General features: G+C 47.5%; 1 protein-coding gene across 3 annotated transcripts in view; it reads right to left on the bottom strand.

Moving 5' to 3' along the window:
• Positions 1-17534, bottom strand: part of LOC130291291 (UDP-N-acetylglucosamine transferase subunit ALG13 homolog) — a 30625-nt gene extending 13091 nt beyond the window's left edge. Inside the window, exon 1 of one of the 3 annotated variants that reach the window (XM_056539893.1) lies at positions 17484-17534. In XM_056539893.1, coding sequence (XP_056395868.1) covers positions 17484-17519 — 36 coding nt within the window. In that variant the 5' untranslated portion in view covers positions 17520-17534. Of the gene's footprint in view, positions 1-10692; positions 10716-11310; positions 11507-17483 lie in introns of those variants that run through there. The other 2 variants (XM_056539892.1, XM_056539895.1) reach the window with 2 other exon arrangements.
• Positions 17535-18523: the final 989 nt, after the last annotated feature.

Below are 18523 nucleotides of genomic sequence, written 5' to 3'. Positions count from 1 at the left end.
CCCCCGCAAAAAATCATCGGGGTAAATACTCACATATCACCCGCAAGCGCTGTTCTCCTCGTCCTCCTGATACACTACTGTACGCAGTAAAAAGTATACTGCCCGGGCTACAAAAGGTAAACAAAATAAACTTTAACGCACGTTCCTATGTCAGTCTCACGCTCTTCCTGGGGATGGGAACGTCGGACAGCCGTCAGCCTATCAGCTGGTGATAGCGCACTGTCATGACAATGGGCTCAACCTATCAACCGCCGAGGCGGAACATCGCTGTGGTTGATGATAGGCTGATGGCTGTCCGACGTTCCCAGGAAGCAGGTCCGGACCGACAGGGAAGGAGAGTTAAAGTTTATTTTGTTTACCTTTTGCAGCCCGGGCATAGGGATACAGCATACAGTATAGAGTATCAGCGCCGGTGGCCGCAACAAACAGGAGGACGAGGAGAGCAGCGCTTGCGGGCGATATGTGAGTATTTACCCCGATGGGGACAGCGCAGTGCTGGCCTGATAATTAATTGGGGGGAGGGGGAGGCAGAACAGGTGGGCATCGCTGGGTTGATTCAATCCCGAGGGGGAGGGGCCCAACCGATATTGCAGTATGGGGAAAAATTCATATCCTGCAGGACAAAAATTTTGGTTTTTGATATGAACCGGTATACCGCCAAGCCCTAGTTTTGCCACGTGCGGAAATGTCCGAATTATAAAAATATATCATTAAATTAAACCGCACGGTCAATGACGTATGTGCAAAAAAAATCCAAATTCCAAAATAGCGTATTTTTGGTCACTTTTTATATCATGAAAAAATGAATAAAAAGCCATCAAAAAGTCCAATCAATACAAAAAAATTTCACAACACGGCGCAAAAAATTAGCCCTCCTACTGCCCCATACGCAGAAAATTTTATAAAAAAGTTAGAGGTCAGAAAATGACAATTTTTTATGTATAAATTTTCCTGCATGTAGTTATGATTTTTTCCAGAAGTACGACAAAATCAAACCGATATAAATAGGGTATCATTTTAATCATATGGACCTACAGAATAAAGAGAAGGTGTCATTTTTACCAAAAATTTACTGCATAGAAATGGAAGCCCCCAAAATTTACAAAATTGTGTTTTTTCTTCAATTTTGTCGCACAAGGTAAGGAGGAAAAAACGAAAATGCAAAAACTAAAAAACCCTGGGTCGTTAAGGGGTTAAACTTATTGGATCCAGCTGGGAAATGTCACAAGTGGGGCAAAGATGAGCCGATGAGGCAATGGGGCAAAGCTGACACTATCTGACTTCATTCAGCTCATTCTAATGAATAAGATGGGGTCTGGGTCCAGCTGGGATATGAGAGCGCCCAGTTTTGACACTTCCCAGCCAGATCCGGTGACCATTTTGAAGAAAGATGATTGACCCCCGTGGCAGCCATATACTTTCCTGTGCCCCATTGCTCCTCTGGTCTGGGACCCACTTCTATAGGCCATAGTCCTAAGCAGTACATCCCCCAACCAGAGAAGCAGTGGAGCACAGAAGCTGCAGATACCTGACACGGACGCTGTGGTTGGGCCGGCTAGAATCTTCCAGCTGCCTCTCACGACGTCTGGATAGGATGTTGATGTAGCACGGGATGTGCCTGTGCGCTACAAGACCCGCTAGGCTACCTCCTGGCAACCATTACTCTCTTACAGTGGCTGCCGGCCCTAGCGGGCCCCTGTCAGCCGTCAGTAAGTAAATTAGAAATGGGAAATGAGGGGGCCATTCCGGGACAATGGGACATGACCCCAAATACGGGAATGTCCCGCCGGATCTGGGCATGATGGGAGCCGTAAATCACAGAGTGTGAGTGATTTATGTAGGAGACCGTGACCCGAGATGTTATGCAGCACAGGCCGCAGTCATTTACCGAGAGCTACTTCCCAGCTGTGCAAGAAAATAGCCGACAACCGGGATGTTTAACCAACGCTGCTCTCACACTATAAAGTTCCTCCGTTTTAAAGACCCGTTATGAAAACCCTTAAAAACGGCCATTATAAAATCCCATTAAAGTCTATGGGATTATTACATTATCCATTTAACCTGTCATTGCCCGTTATGAATAATGGACGTTATTTTGTGACGGGAGAAAAATAAATAGTGTATGTACAATTTTTTCTCCTGTCACAAATAACGTCCATTATTCATAACGGGCAATTACAGGTTAAAATGGATAATGTAATAATCCCATAGATTTTAATGGGATTTTGTAATGGCCGTTTTTAAGGGTTTTCATAACGGGACATTGTAACGGGTTATTAAAACAGAGGAACTTTATAGTGTGAAAGCAGCCTTAAAAAGCAGGACCGTTGCAGGGATTTTTGCCACCTAAGCAAAAGCCTTAACTCCGCCTATTGGTCCTGCCCACCTTACTACTGGGGTGACACACTGCAACAAACCTTTTCCTATGTAATCTCCTTTCTACTGGGGTGACACACTGTAACAAACCTCCTATGTAATCACCTTACATAGGAAAAGGTTTGTTACAGTGTGTCACCCCAGTAGTAAGGGGATTACATAGGTTTGTTACAGTGTGTCACCCCAGTATAAGAATATTACATGAAGAGGATGTTTGTTACAGTGTGTCACCCCAGTAGTAAGGATATTACATGAGGAGGAGGTTTGTTGCAGTGTGTCACCCCAGTAGTAAGGTGATTACATAGGAGGTTTGTTACAGTGTGTCACCCCAGTAGAAAGGAGATTACATAGGAAAAGGTTTGTTACAGTGTGTCACCCCAGGAGTAATCTCCTTTCTACTGGGGTGACACACTGTAACAAACCTATGTAATCTCCTTACTACTGGGGTGACACTAACAAACCTCCTCCTCATGATGTAATCTCCTTACTACTGGGGTGACACACTGTAACAAACCTATGTAATCCCCTTACTACTGGGGTGACACACTGCAACAAACCTTTTCCTATGTAATCTCCTTTCTACTGGGGTGACACACTGTAACAAACCTCCTATGTAATCACCTTACATAGGAAAAGGTTTGTTACAGTGTGTCACCCCAGTAGTAAGGGGATTACATAGGTTTGTTACAGTGTGTCACCCCAGTATAAGAATATTACATGAAGAGGATGTTTGTTACAGTGTGTCACCCCAGTAGTAAGGATATTACATGAGGAGGAGGTTTGTTGCAGTGTGTCACCCCAGTAGTAAGGTGATTACATAGGAGGTTTGTTACAGTGTGTCACCCCAGTAGAAAGGAGATTACATAGGAAAAGGTTTGTTACAGTGTGTCACCCCAGGAGTAATCTCCTTTCTACTGGGGTGACACACTGTAACAAACCTATGTAATCTCCTTACTACTGGGGTGACACTAACAAACCTCCTCCTCATGATGTAATCTCCTTACTACTGGGGTGACACACTGTAACAAACCTATGTAATCTCCTTACTACTGGAGTGACACACTGTAACAAGCCTCCTCATGATGTAATCTCCTTACTACTGGGGTGACACACTGTAATAAATCTCCTCCTCGTGTAATCTACTTACTACAGGGGTGACACACTGTAACAAACCTCCTCTTCATGTAATATCCTTACTACTGGGGTGACACTGTAACAAACCTCATCCTCCTGTAATCACCTTACTACTGGGGTGACACAATGTAACAAACCTCCTCTTCATGTAATATCCTTACTACTGGGGTGACACACTGTAACAAACATCCTCTTCATGTAATCTCCTTACTACTGGGGTGACACACTGTAACAAACCCCCTACTCATGATGTAATCTCCTTACTACTGGGGTGACACACTGTAACAAACCTATGTAATCTCCTTACTACTGGGGTGACACACTGTAACAAGCCTCCTCATGATGTAATCTCCTTACTACTGGGGTGACACACTGTAATAAATCTCCTCCTCATGTAATCTCCTTACTACTGGGGTGACACACTGTAACAAACCTCCTCATGTAATCTACATACTACTGGGGTGACACACTGTAACAATCCCCCTCCTCATGTAATCCTCTTACTACTGCTGTGACAAGCGACCTCCACTTCAGCTCAGCCCCACCTCCTCCACAGCACCACACAGGTCCTTCATCCACCATTTCTACTATCCTGCAGTCCCATTTTGGGGACATCATCACAGGTCCTATACCATCAGCATCTAGGGTGAAAAATTCAAACCGCCCCTTTCCAAAGATTGCCGAAGCTAGAAGGGGGAGGAGCAAGTGTGCCGAAGCTACAGCGGGGAGGAGCGAGGGCAGAGTGGGGAGGAGCGAGGGCAGAGACATGGGTTTGATTATTTCACCGCACGTCTGCAGGTAATTAAGCCACGCCCCCTCACGGAGGATGGAGAGCGCAGCTCTGCCTAATACAAGACAGTGCAGGGGGAGAATGAGGACGTCCACAGCTCCTCCCTCCCCCGCTCTGTACACACAGGACCTCATTCATCACTGGGAGGTTTCATGTTTTCACGGGGGAAACCTCCTCCCCCCTCCCCTGCTCTGTACACGCAGGACCCAATTCTTTACGGGGAGGTTTGATGTTTGCACAGGGGAAACACAGAGCGGGGGAGGGGAGAGGGGACATGCAGAGCTCCTCACCTCCATAATGACTGCTGTGTGTGAGGAGACACTGGGGATGAGAGGACATAATACAGGGGATGGGGATGAATAGACTGCAGGGGAATACATATTATACTGGGGATGATTTCTATGTGTGAGGGGGGGCTACTGAATGACACATGCTGGGAGTTGTAGTCCCTGTTATGTGTGTGTATGCCAGTGTTTCCCAACCAGGGAATGCTGGGAGTAGTAGTTTTGCAACATCAGTAGGCACCCTGGTTGGGAAACACTGGTGTATTAACTACAACTCCCAGGAGACTACCAATACAATATAGGTGTTGGTGAACTACAACTCCCAGGAGACTACTCAGATACAGTAGAGGTGTTGGTGAACTACAACTCACAGGAGACTACTAAGATACAATATAGGTGTTGGTGAACTACAACTCCCAGGAGACTGAGATACAATAGAGGTGTTGGTGAACTACAACTCCCAGGATACTACTAAGATACAATAGAGGTGTTGGTGAACTACAACTTCCAGGAGACTACTCAGATACAGTAGAGGTGTTGAATGACATGCTGGGAGTTGTCGTCCTTGTTAAGTGTGTGTATGCCAGTGTTTCCCAAGCAGGGCTGAGTTATATTAGTGTGCTGTGTATAACGCTGTATATATATATATATATATATATATATATATATATATATATATTAGTGTGCTGTGTATAACGCAGGTTTCCTCGGGCTGCAAGGTGGAGGATGAACTGCACGCGCTGGCTTCTGCCTTTTCATGGTGTGTTCATTAGCCCCATAAAGAGGACATGAACATCACTGTATGGACCCTGTGTATTTCTATATAAGCATTCTTACAGCGATGTAGAGATGCACGAGGTTCATACAGGGAAGCAGAGATGCACGGGGATCATACAGGGAAGCAGAGATGCACGGGGATCATACAGGGAAGCAGAGATGCACGGGGATCATACAGGGAAGCAGAGATGCACGGGGATCATACAGGGAAGCAGAGATGCACGGGGATCATACAGGGAAGCAGAGATGCACGGGGATCATACAGGGAAGCAGAGATGCACGGGGATCATACAGGGAAGCAGAGATGCACGGGGATCATACAGGGAAGCAGAGATGCACGGGGTTCATACAGGGAAGCAGAGATGCACGGGGTTCATACAGGGAAGCAGAGATGCACGGGGTTCATACAGGGAAGCAGAGATGCACGGGGATCATACAGGGAAGCAGAGATGCACGGGGATCATACAGGGAAGCAGAGATGCAAGGGGATCATACAGGGAAGCAGAGATGCACAGGGTTCATACAGGGAAGCAGAGATGCACAGGGTTCATACAGGGAAGCAGAGATGCACAGGGTTCATACAGGGAAGCAGAGATGCACGGGGATCATACAGGGAAGCAGAGATGCAAGGGGATCATACAGGGAAGCAGAGATGCACGGGGTTCATACAGGGAAGCAGAGATGCACGGGGTTCATACAGGGAAGCAGAGATGAACGGGGATCATACAGGGAAGCAGAGATGCAAGGGGATCATACAGGGAAGCAGAGATGCACGGGGTTCATACAGGGAAGCAGAGATGCACGGGGTTCATACAGGGAAGCAGAGATGCACGGGGTTCATACAGGGATGCAGAGATGCACGGGGTTCATACAGGGAAGCAGAGATGCACAGGGATCAGACAGGGAAGCAGAGATGCACAGGGTTCATACAGGGAAGCAGAGATGCACGGGGTTCATACAGGGAAGCAGAGATGCACGGGGATCATACAGGGAAGCAGAGATGCAAGGGGATCATACAGGGAAGCAGAGATGCAAGGGGATCATACAGGGAAGCAGAGATGCACGGGGTTCATACAGGGAAGCAGAGATGCACGGGGATCATACAGGGAAGCAGAGATGAACGGGGATCATACAGGGAAGCAGAGATGCACTGGGTTCATACAGGGAAGCAGAGATGCACGGGGTTCATACAGGGAAGCAGAGATGCACAGGGATCAGACAGGGAAGCAGAGATGCACAGGGATCAGACAGGGAAGCAGAGATGCACGGGGTTCATACAGGGAAGCAGAGATGCACGGTTTCATACAGGGAAGCAGAGATGCACGGGGATCATACAGGGAAGCAGAGATGCACGGGGATCATACAGGGAAGCAGAGATGCACGGGGATCATACAGGGAAGCAGAGATGCACGGGGATCATACAGGGAAACAGAGATGCACAGGGATCATACAGGGAAGAAGAAACGCACGTGGTCCATACAGTGAAGCAGAGATGCACAGGGTTTGTACAGTTGTCGTCATGTCAGCGTTCATTGCACAGCAGCTTCGAGAGAAAATCATGTCAGGAAGGACGCACAGGAGCAAAAACATACAGGAGAGATAACAGAGTAGCCTGTACATCTTCATCCAGGAGAAATTGAGGAGGAGAAAACAGATTTTGGCGGCGGATGCCACATTAAAACTTCACTTGCTGCAGTCTGCGAGTGGAGTTTGATTAAATCATTAACCTGTCTAGGACCAAGGCCGTACCTGTACGCCCTCAGCGTTTCTGTTCACCACTGGTAACCGGGAGGTGAACGGAACGGGAGGCCTGCTGAAATCGTTCAGAAGGCATTCCGTGCCCCCCCCCCCCCCCCCCTTTGTTAATTCAGACAGGAGATTGGCAGCGATTACAGGTCATATGTGTCTCCAGTGACCCGGTAAATAGGGGTGTTCAAGGCTGTCCAAGACCGCTTCAATCACCCTGAAGTGATAGGAGTGAGGTGGCAGCGGTGCCACCCCACCCATCTCTGCTATTGGTTGGTCAGAAGCGACCGACCAATAGCAGATCGTGGAGGTGACGCGAGGGTTAAAGTTCACGTCCCCTGCTCTGCCCACCCATGGTAGTTTGGGCAGAGTGGCGGAACTGTTATGTGAGCAGCGGTGGAGGTCCTCCTCAAGCAGTGGCAGGCGGCGATCGTGCTGTTGAGGGGAGCCAGGAGGAGAGTAGTTACCTAGCAACATCTGAAGGGCCACAGTTTGGAGATCACTGTACAATGGTCTCTAAATTGTGGCCATTAAGATCTTGCATAGCTACAACTCCCAGCATGCACGAACAGCTTTCTGGGCATGCAGAGAGTTGTATATGCATGCCTCCAGCTGTTGCATCTCTACAACACCCAGCATTCCCTTCGGCTATCAGTTAATGCTGGAAGTTGTAGTTTTGCGACAGCTGGAGGCACACTGGTGGGTAAGCACTCAGGTTCTCACCAGTGTGCCTGCAGCTGTCGCAAAACTACAACTCCCAGCATTAACTGATAGCCGAAGGGCATGCTGGGAGTTGTAGAGATGCAACAACTGGAGTGCACATATACCACTCTCAGCATGCCCTGAAAGCCATTTGCTGTTCATGCATGCTGGGAGTTGTAGTTATGCAAGATCTTAATGGCCACAATTTAGAGACCACTGCACAGTGATCTCCAAACTGTGCCCCTTCAGATGTTGCTAGATAACTACTCACCCCCAGCTCCCGTCAACAGCACGATCGCCACCTGCCACTGCTTGAGGAGGACATGCTCACATCACAGTTCCCCCGCTCGGACTACCATGGGTGGGCAGAGCAGGGGACCTGAACTTTAATCCTCGCGCCACCTCCACGATCTGCTATTGGTGGTCGCTTTTGACCAACCAATAGCAGAGCTGGGTGGGGTGGCACCGCTGCCATCTCACTCCTATCACTTCAGGGTGATTGAAGCTGTCTTGGACAGCCTTGAACACCCCTATTTACCGGAGACACATATGACCTGAAATCGCTGCCAATCTCTGGTCTGAATTGACAAATGATCCTAGACAGGTTAATGATTTAATCAAATGTGGCATCCGCCGCCAAAATCTGTTTTCTCTTCAATTTCTCCAGGATAAAGCTGTACAGGCCACTGTGTTATTTCTCCTGTACGTCCCTCCTGACATGAATTTCTCTCGAAGCTGCTGTGCAATGAATGCTGACATGAAGGCCTCTGTACAAACCCCATGCATCTCTGCTTCCCTGTATGAACCCTGTGCATCTCTGCTTCCCTGTATGATCCCCTTGCATCTCTGCTTCCCTGTATGAACCCCGTGCATCTCTGCTTCCCTGTATGAACCCCGTGCATCTCTGCTTCCCTGTATGAACCCCGTGCATCTCTGCTTCCCTGTATGAACCCCGTGCATCTCTGCTTCCCTGTATGATCCCCTTGCATCTCTGCTTCCCTGTATGAACCCCGTGCATCTCTGCTTCCCTGTATGAACCCCGTGCATCTCTGCTTCCCTGTATGAACCCCGTGCATCTCTGCTTCCCTGTATGATCCCCGTGCATCTCTGCTTCCCTGTATGAACCCCGTGCATCTCTGCTTCCCTGTATGAACCCCGTGCATCTCTGCTTCCCTGTATGAACCCCGTGCATCTCTGCTTCCCTGTATGAACCCCGTGCATCTCTGCTTCCCTGTATGAACCCCGTGCATCTCTGCTTCCCTGTATGAACCCCGTGCATCTCTGCTTCCCTGTATGAACCCCGTGCATCTCTGCTTCCCTGTATGAACCCCGTGCATCTCTGCTTCCCTGTATGAACCCCGTGCATCTCTGCTTCCCTGTATAAACCCCGTGCATCTCTGCTTCCCTGTATGAACCCCGTGCATCTCTGCTTCCCTGTATGAACCCCGTGCATCTCTGCTTCCCTGTATGAACCCCGTGCATCTCTGCTTCCCTGTATGAACCCCGTGCATCTCTGCTTCCCTGTATGAACCCCGTGCATCTCTGCTTCCCTGTATGAACCCCGTGCATCTCTGCTTCCCTGTATGAACCCCGTGCATCTCTGCTTCCCTGTATGAACCCCGTGCATCTCTGCTTCCCTGTATGAACCCCGTGCATCTCTGCTTCCCTGTATGAACCCCGTGCATCTCTGCTTCCCTGTATGAACCCCGTGCATCTCTGCTTCCCTGTATGAACCCCGTGCATCTCTGCTTCCCTGTATGAACCCCGTGCATCTCTGCTTCCCTGTATGATCCCCGTGCATCTCTGCTACCCTGTATGAACTCCGTGCATCTCTGCTTCCCTGTATGAACCCTGTGCATCTCTGCTTCCCTGTATGAACCCCGTGCATCTCTGCTTCCCTGTATGAACCCCGTGCATCTCTGCTTCCCTGTATGAACCCCGTGCATCTCTGCTTTTCTGTATGAACCCCGTGCATCTCTGCTTCCCTGTATGAACCCCGTGCATCTCTGCTTCCCTGTATGAACCCCGTGCATCTCTGCTTCCCTGTATGAACCCCGTGCATCTCTGCTTCCCTGTATGAACCCCGTGCATCTCTGCTTCCCTGTATGAACCCCGTGCATCTCTGCTTCCCTGTATGAACCCCGTGCATCTCTGCTTCCCTGTATGAACCCCATGCATCTCTGCTTCCCTGTATGAACCCCGTGCATCTCTGCTTCCCTGTATGAACCCCGTGCATCTCTGCTTCCCTGTATGAACCCCGTGCATCTCTGCTTCCCTGTATGAACCCCGTGCATCTCTGCTTCCCTGTATGAACCCCGTGCATCTCTGCTTCCCTGTATGATCCCCGTGCATCTCTGCTACCCTGTATGAACCCCGTGCATCTCTGCTTCCCTGTATGAACCCCGTGCATCTCTGCTTCCCTGTATGAACCCCGTGCATCTCTGCTTCCCTGTATGAACCCCGTGCATCTCTGCTTCCCTGTATGAACCCTGTGCATCTCTGCTTTCCTGTATGAACCCCGTGCATCTCTGCTTCCCTGTATGAACCCCGTGCATCTCTACACCCCTGTAAGAACGCTTACTATTCATACAGTGATGTTCTTGGCTGTACAAACCATGTACATTTTTATGTCCTCTTTATGGGGCTAATGAACACACCATGAAAAGGCAGAAGCCAGCCCGTGCAGTTCATCCTCAGCCTTGCAGCCCGAGGAAACCTGCGTTATACACAGCACACTAATATATATATATATACACACACACACAGCGTTATACCCAGCGCACATATATATATATATATATATATATATATATATATATATATATATACACACACACACACACACACACACACACACATACACAGGGGGCGTGGCTTAATTACCTGCAGACGTGCGGTGAAATAATCAAACCCATGTCTCTGCCCTCGCTCCTCCCCAATCTGCCCTCGCTCCTCCCCGCTGTAGCTTCGGCAAACTTGCTCCTCCCCCTTCTAGCTTCGGAAAGGGGCGGTCCGATTTTTTCACGGGTTTGAATTTTTCACCTCACCCCGGCTAGTAAGATGACAGTCGGTATCTAGATAGAGGAGCGCAACCCCACCATAAACTGCGGCTGCAGTATGGGCCGCGCCTGCTTACAAGCGGGACAGAAGGGGGCCACTCCGGGACAGGACCCCAAAAGCGGGACTGTCCGGCTCAATCCGGGACAGTTGGGAGGTATGCATATGGTACGGTGACAAAAGAGGACGCGCCAGTAAAACACTAAAAATGCACAAAAAACTGAAGCATAAAATAAAATGTTGCAGTCTATTGGCTTATTTTATAAAGCCAAAGACACTGCAAGCTGCAGGTGATCTCTACATACGGGTGATCACATGACCAGGACACTGCATATAAACACGTGAGGACAGACTATACCGGGTGACTGAACTGTCATTAGTAATAGTGCAGATCACCAGATATATCGTGCTGTGCCCGCAGCTCCATGACACCCACACGCTTACACTGACAATCCGCTCCGAGGAGACGCACGAAATCAGATCATCAAAACTGGTGGTGCCCACTGTGAGGAACACGGAGCGCCCCATCAGGAAGGTCCTGACGTCACCGCACGGTAGATGCTATTTCCTAGCCAGCTAAAGGACCTCTGATGATGTCATGACCATGTGACCCCGTCACCGCACACCAGATACTATGCTCAGCTGAAGGACCTGTGATGAGGTCATTATCATGTGATCGGTCACATGGCTGGGGAGGAGTCGGGGTTCAAAGTATAAGTATATGAGGAACGAAGTGATTTACTGCAGAGCTTGTGCGTATATATTGTGTTGTAGGTATCTTACACCTTCAAGGCTCTGCAGCATGTACAGTACATATACAGCTCTACTGCAGACATCTTACACCTTCAAGGCTCTGCAGCATGTACAGTACATATACAGCTCTACTGCAGACATCTTACACCTTCAAGGCTCTGCAGCATGCACAGTACATATACAGCTCTACTGCAGACATCTTACACCTTCAAGGCTCTGCAGCATGCACAGTACATATACAGCTCTACTGCAGACATCTTACACCTTCAAGGCTCTGCAGCATGCACAGTACATATACAGCTCTACTGCAGACATCTTACACCTTCAAGGCTCTGCAGCATGCACAGTACATATACAGCTCTACTGCAGACATCTTACACCTTCAAGGCTCTGCAGCATGCACAGTACATATACAGTTCTACTGCAGACATCTTACACCTTCAAGGCTCTGCAGCATGCACAGTACATATACAGCTCTACTGCAGACATCTTACACCTTCAAGGCTCTGCAGCATGCACAGTACATATACAGCTCTACTGCAGACATCTTACACCTTCAAGGCTCTGCAGCATGCACAGTACATATACAGCTCTACTGCAGACATCTTACACCTTCAAGGCTCTGCAGCATGTACAGTACATATACAGTTCTACTGCAGACATCTTACACCTTCAAGGCTCTGCAGCATGTACAGTACATATACAGTTCTACTGCAGACATCTTACACCTTCAAGGCTCTGCAGCATGCACAGTACATATACAGCTCTACTGCAGACATCTTACACCTTCAAGGCTCTGCAGCATGCACAGTACATATACAGCTCTACTGCAGACATCTTACACCTTCAAGGCTCTGCAGCATGCACAGTACATATACAGTTCTACTGCAGACATCTTACACCTTCAAGGCTCTGCAGCATGCACAGTACATATACAGCTCTACTGCAGACATCTTACACCTTCAAGGCTCTGCAGCATGCACAGTACATATACAGCTCTACTGCAGACATCTTACACAAACAGCTCTGCTGCATGCACAGTACATATACAGCTCTACTGCAGACATCTTACACCTTCAAGGCTCTGCAGCATGCACAGTACATATACAGCTCTACTGCAGACATCTTACACAAACAGCTCTGCAGCATGCACAGTACATATACAGCTCTACTGCAGACATCTTACACAAACAGCTCTGCTGCATGCACAGTACATATACAGCTCTACTGCAGACATCTTACACCTTCAAGGCTCTGCAGCATGCACAGTACATATACAGCTCTACTGCAGACATCTTACACCTTCAAGGCTCTGCAGCATGCACAGTACATATACAGCTCTACTGCAGACATCTTACACAAACAGCTCTGCTGCATGCACAGTACATATACAGCTCTACTGCAGACATCTTACACCTTCAAGGCTCTGCAGCATGCACAGTACATATACAGCTCTACTGCAGACATCTTACACAAACAGCTCTGCAGCATGCACAGTACATATACAGCTCTACTGCAGACATCTTACACAAACAGCTCTGCTGCATGCACAGTACATATACAGCTCTACTGCAGACATCTTACACCTTCAAGGCTCTGCAGCATGCACAGTACATATACAGCTCTACTGCAGACATCTTACACATTCAAGGCTCTGCAGCATGTACAGTACATATACAGCTCTACTGCAGACATCTTACACAAACAGCTCGGCAGCATGCACAGTACATATACAGCTCTACTGCAGACATCTTACACAAACAGCTCGGCAGCATGCACAGTACATATACAGCTCTACTGCAGACATCTTACACCTTCAAGGCTCTGCAGCATGCACAGTACATATACAGCTCTACTGCAGACATCTTACACCTTCAAGGCTCTGCAGCATGCACAGTACATATACAGCTCTACTGCAGACATCTTACACAAACAGCTCTGCTGCATGCACAGTACATATACAGCTTTACTGCAGACATCTTACACCTTCAAGGCTCTGCAGCATGCACAGTACATATACAGTTCTACTGCAGACATCTTACACCTTCAAGGCTCTGCAGCATGCACAGTACATATACAGCTTTACTGCAGACATCTTACACCTTCAAGGCTCTGCAGCATGCACAGTACATATACAGCTCTACTGCAGACATCTTACACAAACAGCTCGGCAGCATGCACAGTACATATACAGCTCTACTGCAGACATCTTACACAAACAGCTCGGCAGCATGCACAGTACATATACAGCTCTACTGCAGACATCTTACACCTTCAAGGCTCTGCAGCATGCACAGTACATATACAGCTCTACTGCAGACATCTTACACCTTCAAGGCTCTGCAGCATGCACAGTACATATACAGCTCTACTGCAGACATCTTACACCTTCAAGGCTCTGCAGCATGCACAGTACATATACAGCTCTACTGCAGACATCTTACACCTTCAAGGCTCTGCAGCATGCACAGTACATATACAGCTCTACTGCAGACATCTTACACCTTCAAGGCTCTGCAGCATGGCTCTGCAGCATGCACAGTACATATACAGCTTTACTGCAGACATCTTACACCTTCAAGGCTCTGCAGCATGCACAGTACATATACAGCTCTACTGCAGACATCTTACACAAACAGCTCTGCTGCATGCACAGTACATATACAGCTTTACTGCAGACATCTTACACCTTCAAGGCTCTGCAGCATGCACAGTACATATACAGTTCTACTGCAGACATCTTACACCTTCAAGGCTCTGCAGCATGTACAGTACATATACAGCTCTACTGCAGACATCTTACACAAACAGCTCTGCAGCATGCACAGTACATATACAGCTCTACTGCAGACATCTTACACCTTCAAGGCTCTGCAGCATGCACAGTACATATACAGCTCTACTGCAGACATCTTACACCTTCAAGGCTCTGCAGCATGCACAGTACATATACAGCTCTACTGCAGACATCTTACACAAACAGCTCTGCTGCATGCACAGTACATATACAGCTCTACTGCAGACATCTTACACCTTCAAGGCTCTGCAGCATGCACAGTACATATACAGCTCTACTGCAGACATCTCACACCTTCAAGGCTCTGCAGCATGCACAGTACATATACAGCTCTACTGCAGACATCTTACACCTTCAAGGCTCTGCAGCATGCACAGTACGTATACAGCTCTACTGCAGACATCTTACACCTCCAAGGCTCTGCAGCATGCACAGTACATATACAGCTCTACTGCAGACATCTCACACCTTCAAGGCGCTGCAGCATGCACAGTACATATACAGCTCTACTGCAGACATCTTACACCTTCAAGGCTCTGCAGCATGCACAGTACATATACAGCTCTACTGCAGACATCTTACACCTTCAAGGCTCTGCAGCATGCACAGTACATATACAGTTCTACTGCAGACATCTTACACCTTCAAGGCTCTGCAGCATGCACAGTACGTATACAGCTCTACTGCAGACATCTTACACCTTCAAGGCTCTGCAGCATGCACAGTACATATACAGCTCTACTGCAGACATCTTACACCTTCAAGGCTCTGCAGCATGCACAGTACATATACAGCTCTACTGCAGACATCTTACACAAACAGCTCTGCTGCATGCACAGTACATATACAGCTCTACTGCAGACATCATACACCTTCAAGGCTCTGCAGCATGCACAGTACATATACAGCTCTACTGCAGACATCTTACACAAAACAGGGGATTTGCTCCTGTTCTGGACCGTTCCTGATAAGGACAGAGGTGTCAGCAGAGAGCACCATGGACAGAAAAAAAAAAAAAGAAATCCAAAACAGAAAAGAACTTTCTCTGCAGTATATAGCAGCTAATAAATACTGGAAAGAGAAGGATTTTTTAACAGAAATCATTTAAAAATCTGTTTAACTGTCTGGCACCAGTTGATTAAAAAAAAAAAATGTTCTTCACCGGTTGTAGGTCCGGTTGTAAAAGCGCATACAGCGCAAAAATGAGCTGACCGAACGTTTCACTCCGGCCGCCTCATTGAAATGAGTTACATACGGGAGCACATAGAAAGCATGCGGGAGAGCAAGATTTTTGCTTTCCCTGCCGTATGCGCTCCCGTATGGGAGAAAACGTGATGTGTACCCAGCCTTATTGGAAGGCGCCTTTTCCCAACAGCAATTGTAAGATCGCTCCACAGGTGTTCAATGGGATTTAGATCTGGACTCATTGCTGGTCAGTTCAGAACTCTAAAGCACTTTGTTGCCATCCATTTCTTGGTGCTTTTTGATGTATGTTTAGGGTCATTGTCCTGCTGAAAGACCCAAGATCTCGGACGCAAACCCAGCTTTCTGACACTGGGCTGTACAGTGCGACCCAAAATCCATTGGTAATCCTCAGATTCCATGATGACTTGCACACATTCAAGGCACCCGATGCCAGAGGCAGCAAAACAACCCCAAAACATCATTGAACCTCCACCATATTTCACTGTAGGTACTGAGTTATTTTCTTTGTAGGCCTCATTCTGTTTTCGGTAAACAGTAGAATGATGTGCTTTACCGAAATGCTCTATCTTGGTCTCATTTGTCCACAAGACATTTTCCCAGAAGGATTTTGGCTTACTCAAGTTCCTTTTGGCAAAATGTAGTCTTGCTTTTTAATGTCTCTGTGTCAGCAGTGGGGTCCTCCTGGGTCTCCTGCCATGCAGGAAAGCTTGAATATCTTTGGAACTTGTTTGGGGCTGCTTATCCACCATCCGGACTATCCTGCGTTGACACCTTTCATCATTTTTTCTCTTCCGTCAATGCCCAGGGAGATTAGATACAGTGCCATGGGTTGCAAACTTCTTGATAATGTTGCGCACTGTGGACAAAGGAAAATCTAGATCTCTGGAGATGGACTTGTAACCTTGAGATTGTTGATATTTTTCCCCAATTTTGGTTCTCAAGTCCTCAGACAGTGCTCTTCTCCTCTTTCTGTTGTCCATGCTTAGTGTGGCACACACAGACACACAACGCAAAGACTAAGTGAACTTCTCTCCTTTTTATCTGCTTTCAGGTGTGATTTTTATATTGCCCACACTTGTTACTTGCCCCAGGTGAGTTTAAAGGAGCATCACATGCTTGATACAATCTTATTTTTCCACAATTTTGAAAGGATGCCAATAATTTTGTCCAGACCATTTTTGGTTTCCCTCCCTTTTTGGTTTAGTTCCAATACACACAAATGGAATAAACGTGTATAGCAAAACATGTGTTACTGCAATCCTTTTCTGTGAGAAATACTTCATTTTCTAGATACATTTCAGGGGTGCCAACATTTATAGCCATGACTGTATACACAGTGCTCTGCTGCAGAAATAGTACACATGCACAGCTCTGCAGCATGCACAGTACATACACACACTGCTCTGCTAGACATCCAAGGCTGGGTTCATACCACGTTTTGTCCATAATGGGAACGGATCTGGCTGCGAAAACTGGGCACTCCCGTATCTTAGCCAGACCCTGCCCCCATCTCATTCATTTGAATAAGCTGATCGGAGTCACATAGGGGAGGATTTATCAAAACCTGTCCAGAGGAAAAGTTGTCCAGTTGCCCATAGCAACCAGATTGATTCTCATTTTTTTTTTTCTTTAAAAGGCCTCTGAAAAAAGAAAGCAATCTGATTGGTTGCTATGGGCAACTCAGCAATTTTTCCTCTGTACAGGTTTTGATGAATATCCCCCCATAGTGACTCTGGTCAGCTCATTTTTGCCCCGGATCCAGTTTTCTTGCTGGACTGAAAGCCGCAGCATACCACGGTTTTATTTTTTAGACAGCAGTTAAAAAAAAAAAAAGGCTCCCCCCCCCAGTGCCTCCGCTAACCCGCTCCAGCCGTCTTCCTAGTTGCCGGTGAGTCATACTGCACTTAGCGTATCACTGGCCGCAGCGACGTCCCACCTCGGCTGGTGATGGGGCTCGAACGCCACATTCCAGCTCTGCATGTCACTAGGAATAAGACCAGTGCCACGACTGAAAACTTCACACTGCCACTTAGTGGCTGATGCGGGACTTCGCTGCGGCCGGTGATTGGCTGAGTGCAGTATGACTCACCGACCATTGGCAATCAGGAAGAGGATAGCGGCAGAGGCCGGAGTGGGTTACCGGCGGCAGGTATGAGCCCCCCCCCCCCCTTTTTTTTTTTTTTTTACTCCCGGAATACTCCTTTAAAAAAAAAAGACCCCTTTGAGAAGACTCAATATACAATCTATAGAACACCAATTCTCCTATGCAATTTTTAGTGGTCTTCGAGAGGTTTCTCTGTATACTGTATGTCTGCAGTGTCCAACTTGGTGTCACGTTTTTTTTTTTTTTTAAAGAGTACTATGGTGCTTTTAATTAAGCTTTATCTCACCTTCCTAAGTTCCCCTGTTGCACCGATATCGGTGTCCCGTTCTCAGCTCCCTGTCTTCTTCCACTTCCTGCGGCACAGTGAGTCACGCTGCGCTGTATCACCAAATGTAGCAATGTCCTGAGTATTGTAGAGTTCAGTCCAGAACACTGTTTAGTATTTGTGTTTCGGTACAGAAGGAGCAAGTTATTAGCTTTTTAAAAGGGGTATTCTCACATCAAATATGTTTTTTCAGCCCCCACCAACCTATTTTGCCTGAGGTGGCACAGAAGCTGAAAACAACCAAGGTGGATGAGTTGTGCAATTTGTGTAACTCCCATTGACATTAATAGCTGTCTACACAGTATAGCTCCATGAACTAGCCTGATCACATTCTCAGGAAGCTTACAGGACTATTCCAGTTTTATACTCTTGCTGCAGTAAAGTTTATCTGATTTAGAGGGGCTGGTACCTGTGCAGAAGGTCCTGAAACCATAACTGTATTACAAGTTGTAAACTGGAGGATTGGCGATTG

Source organism: Hyla sarda, chromosome 9 (assembly GCF_029499605.1).
Source record: "Hyla sarda isolate aHylSar1 chromosome 9, aHylSar1.hap1, whole genome shotgun sequence".
Classification (NCBI taxonomy): Eukaryota; Metazoa; Chordata; class Amphibia; order Anura; family Hylidae; genus Hyla; species Hyla sarda.
The sequence above is the reverse complement of the archived record's forward strand: the minus strand, read 5'-3'. Positions and strand labels throughout refer to the sequence as shown.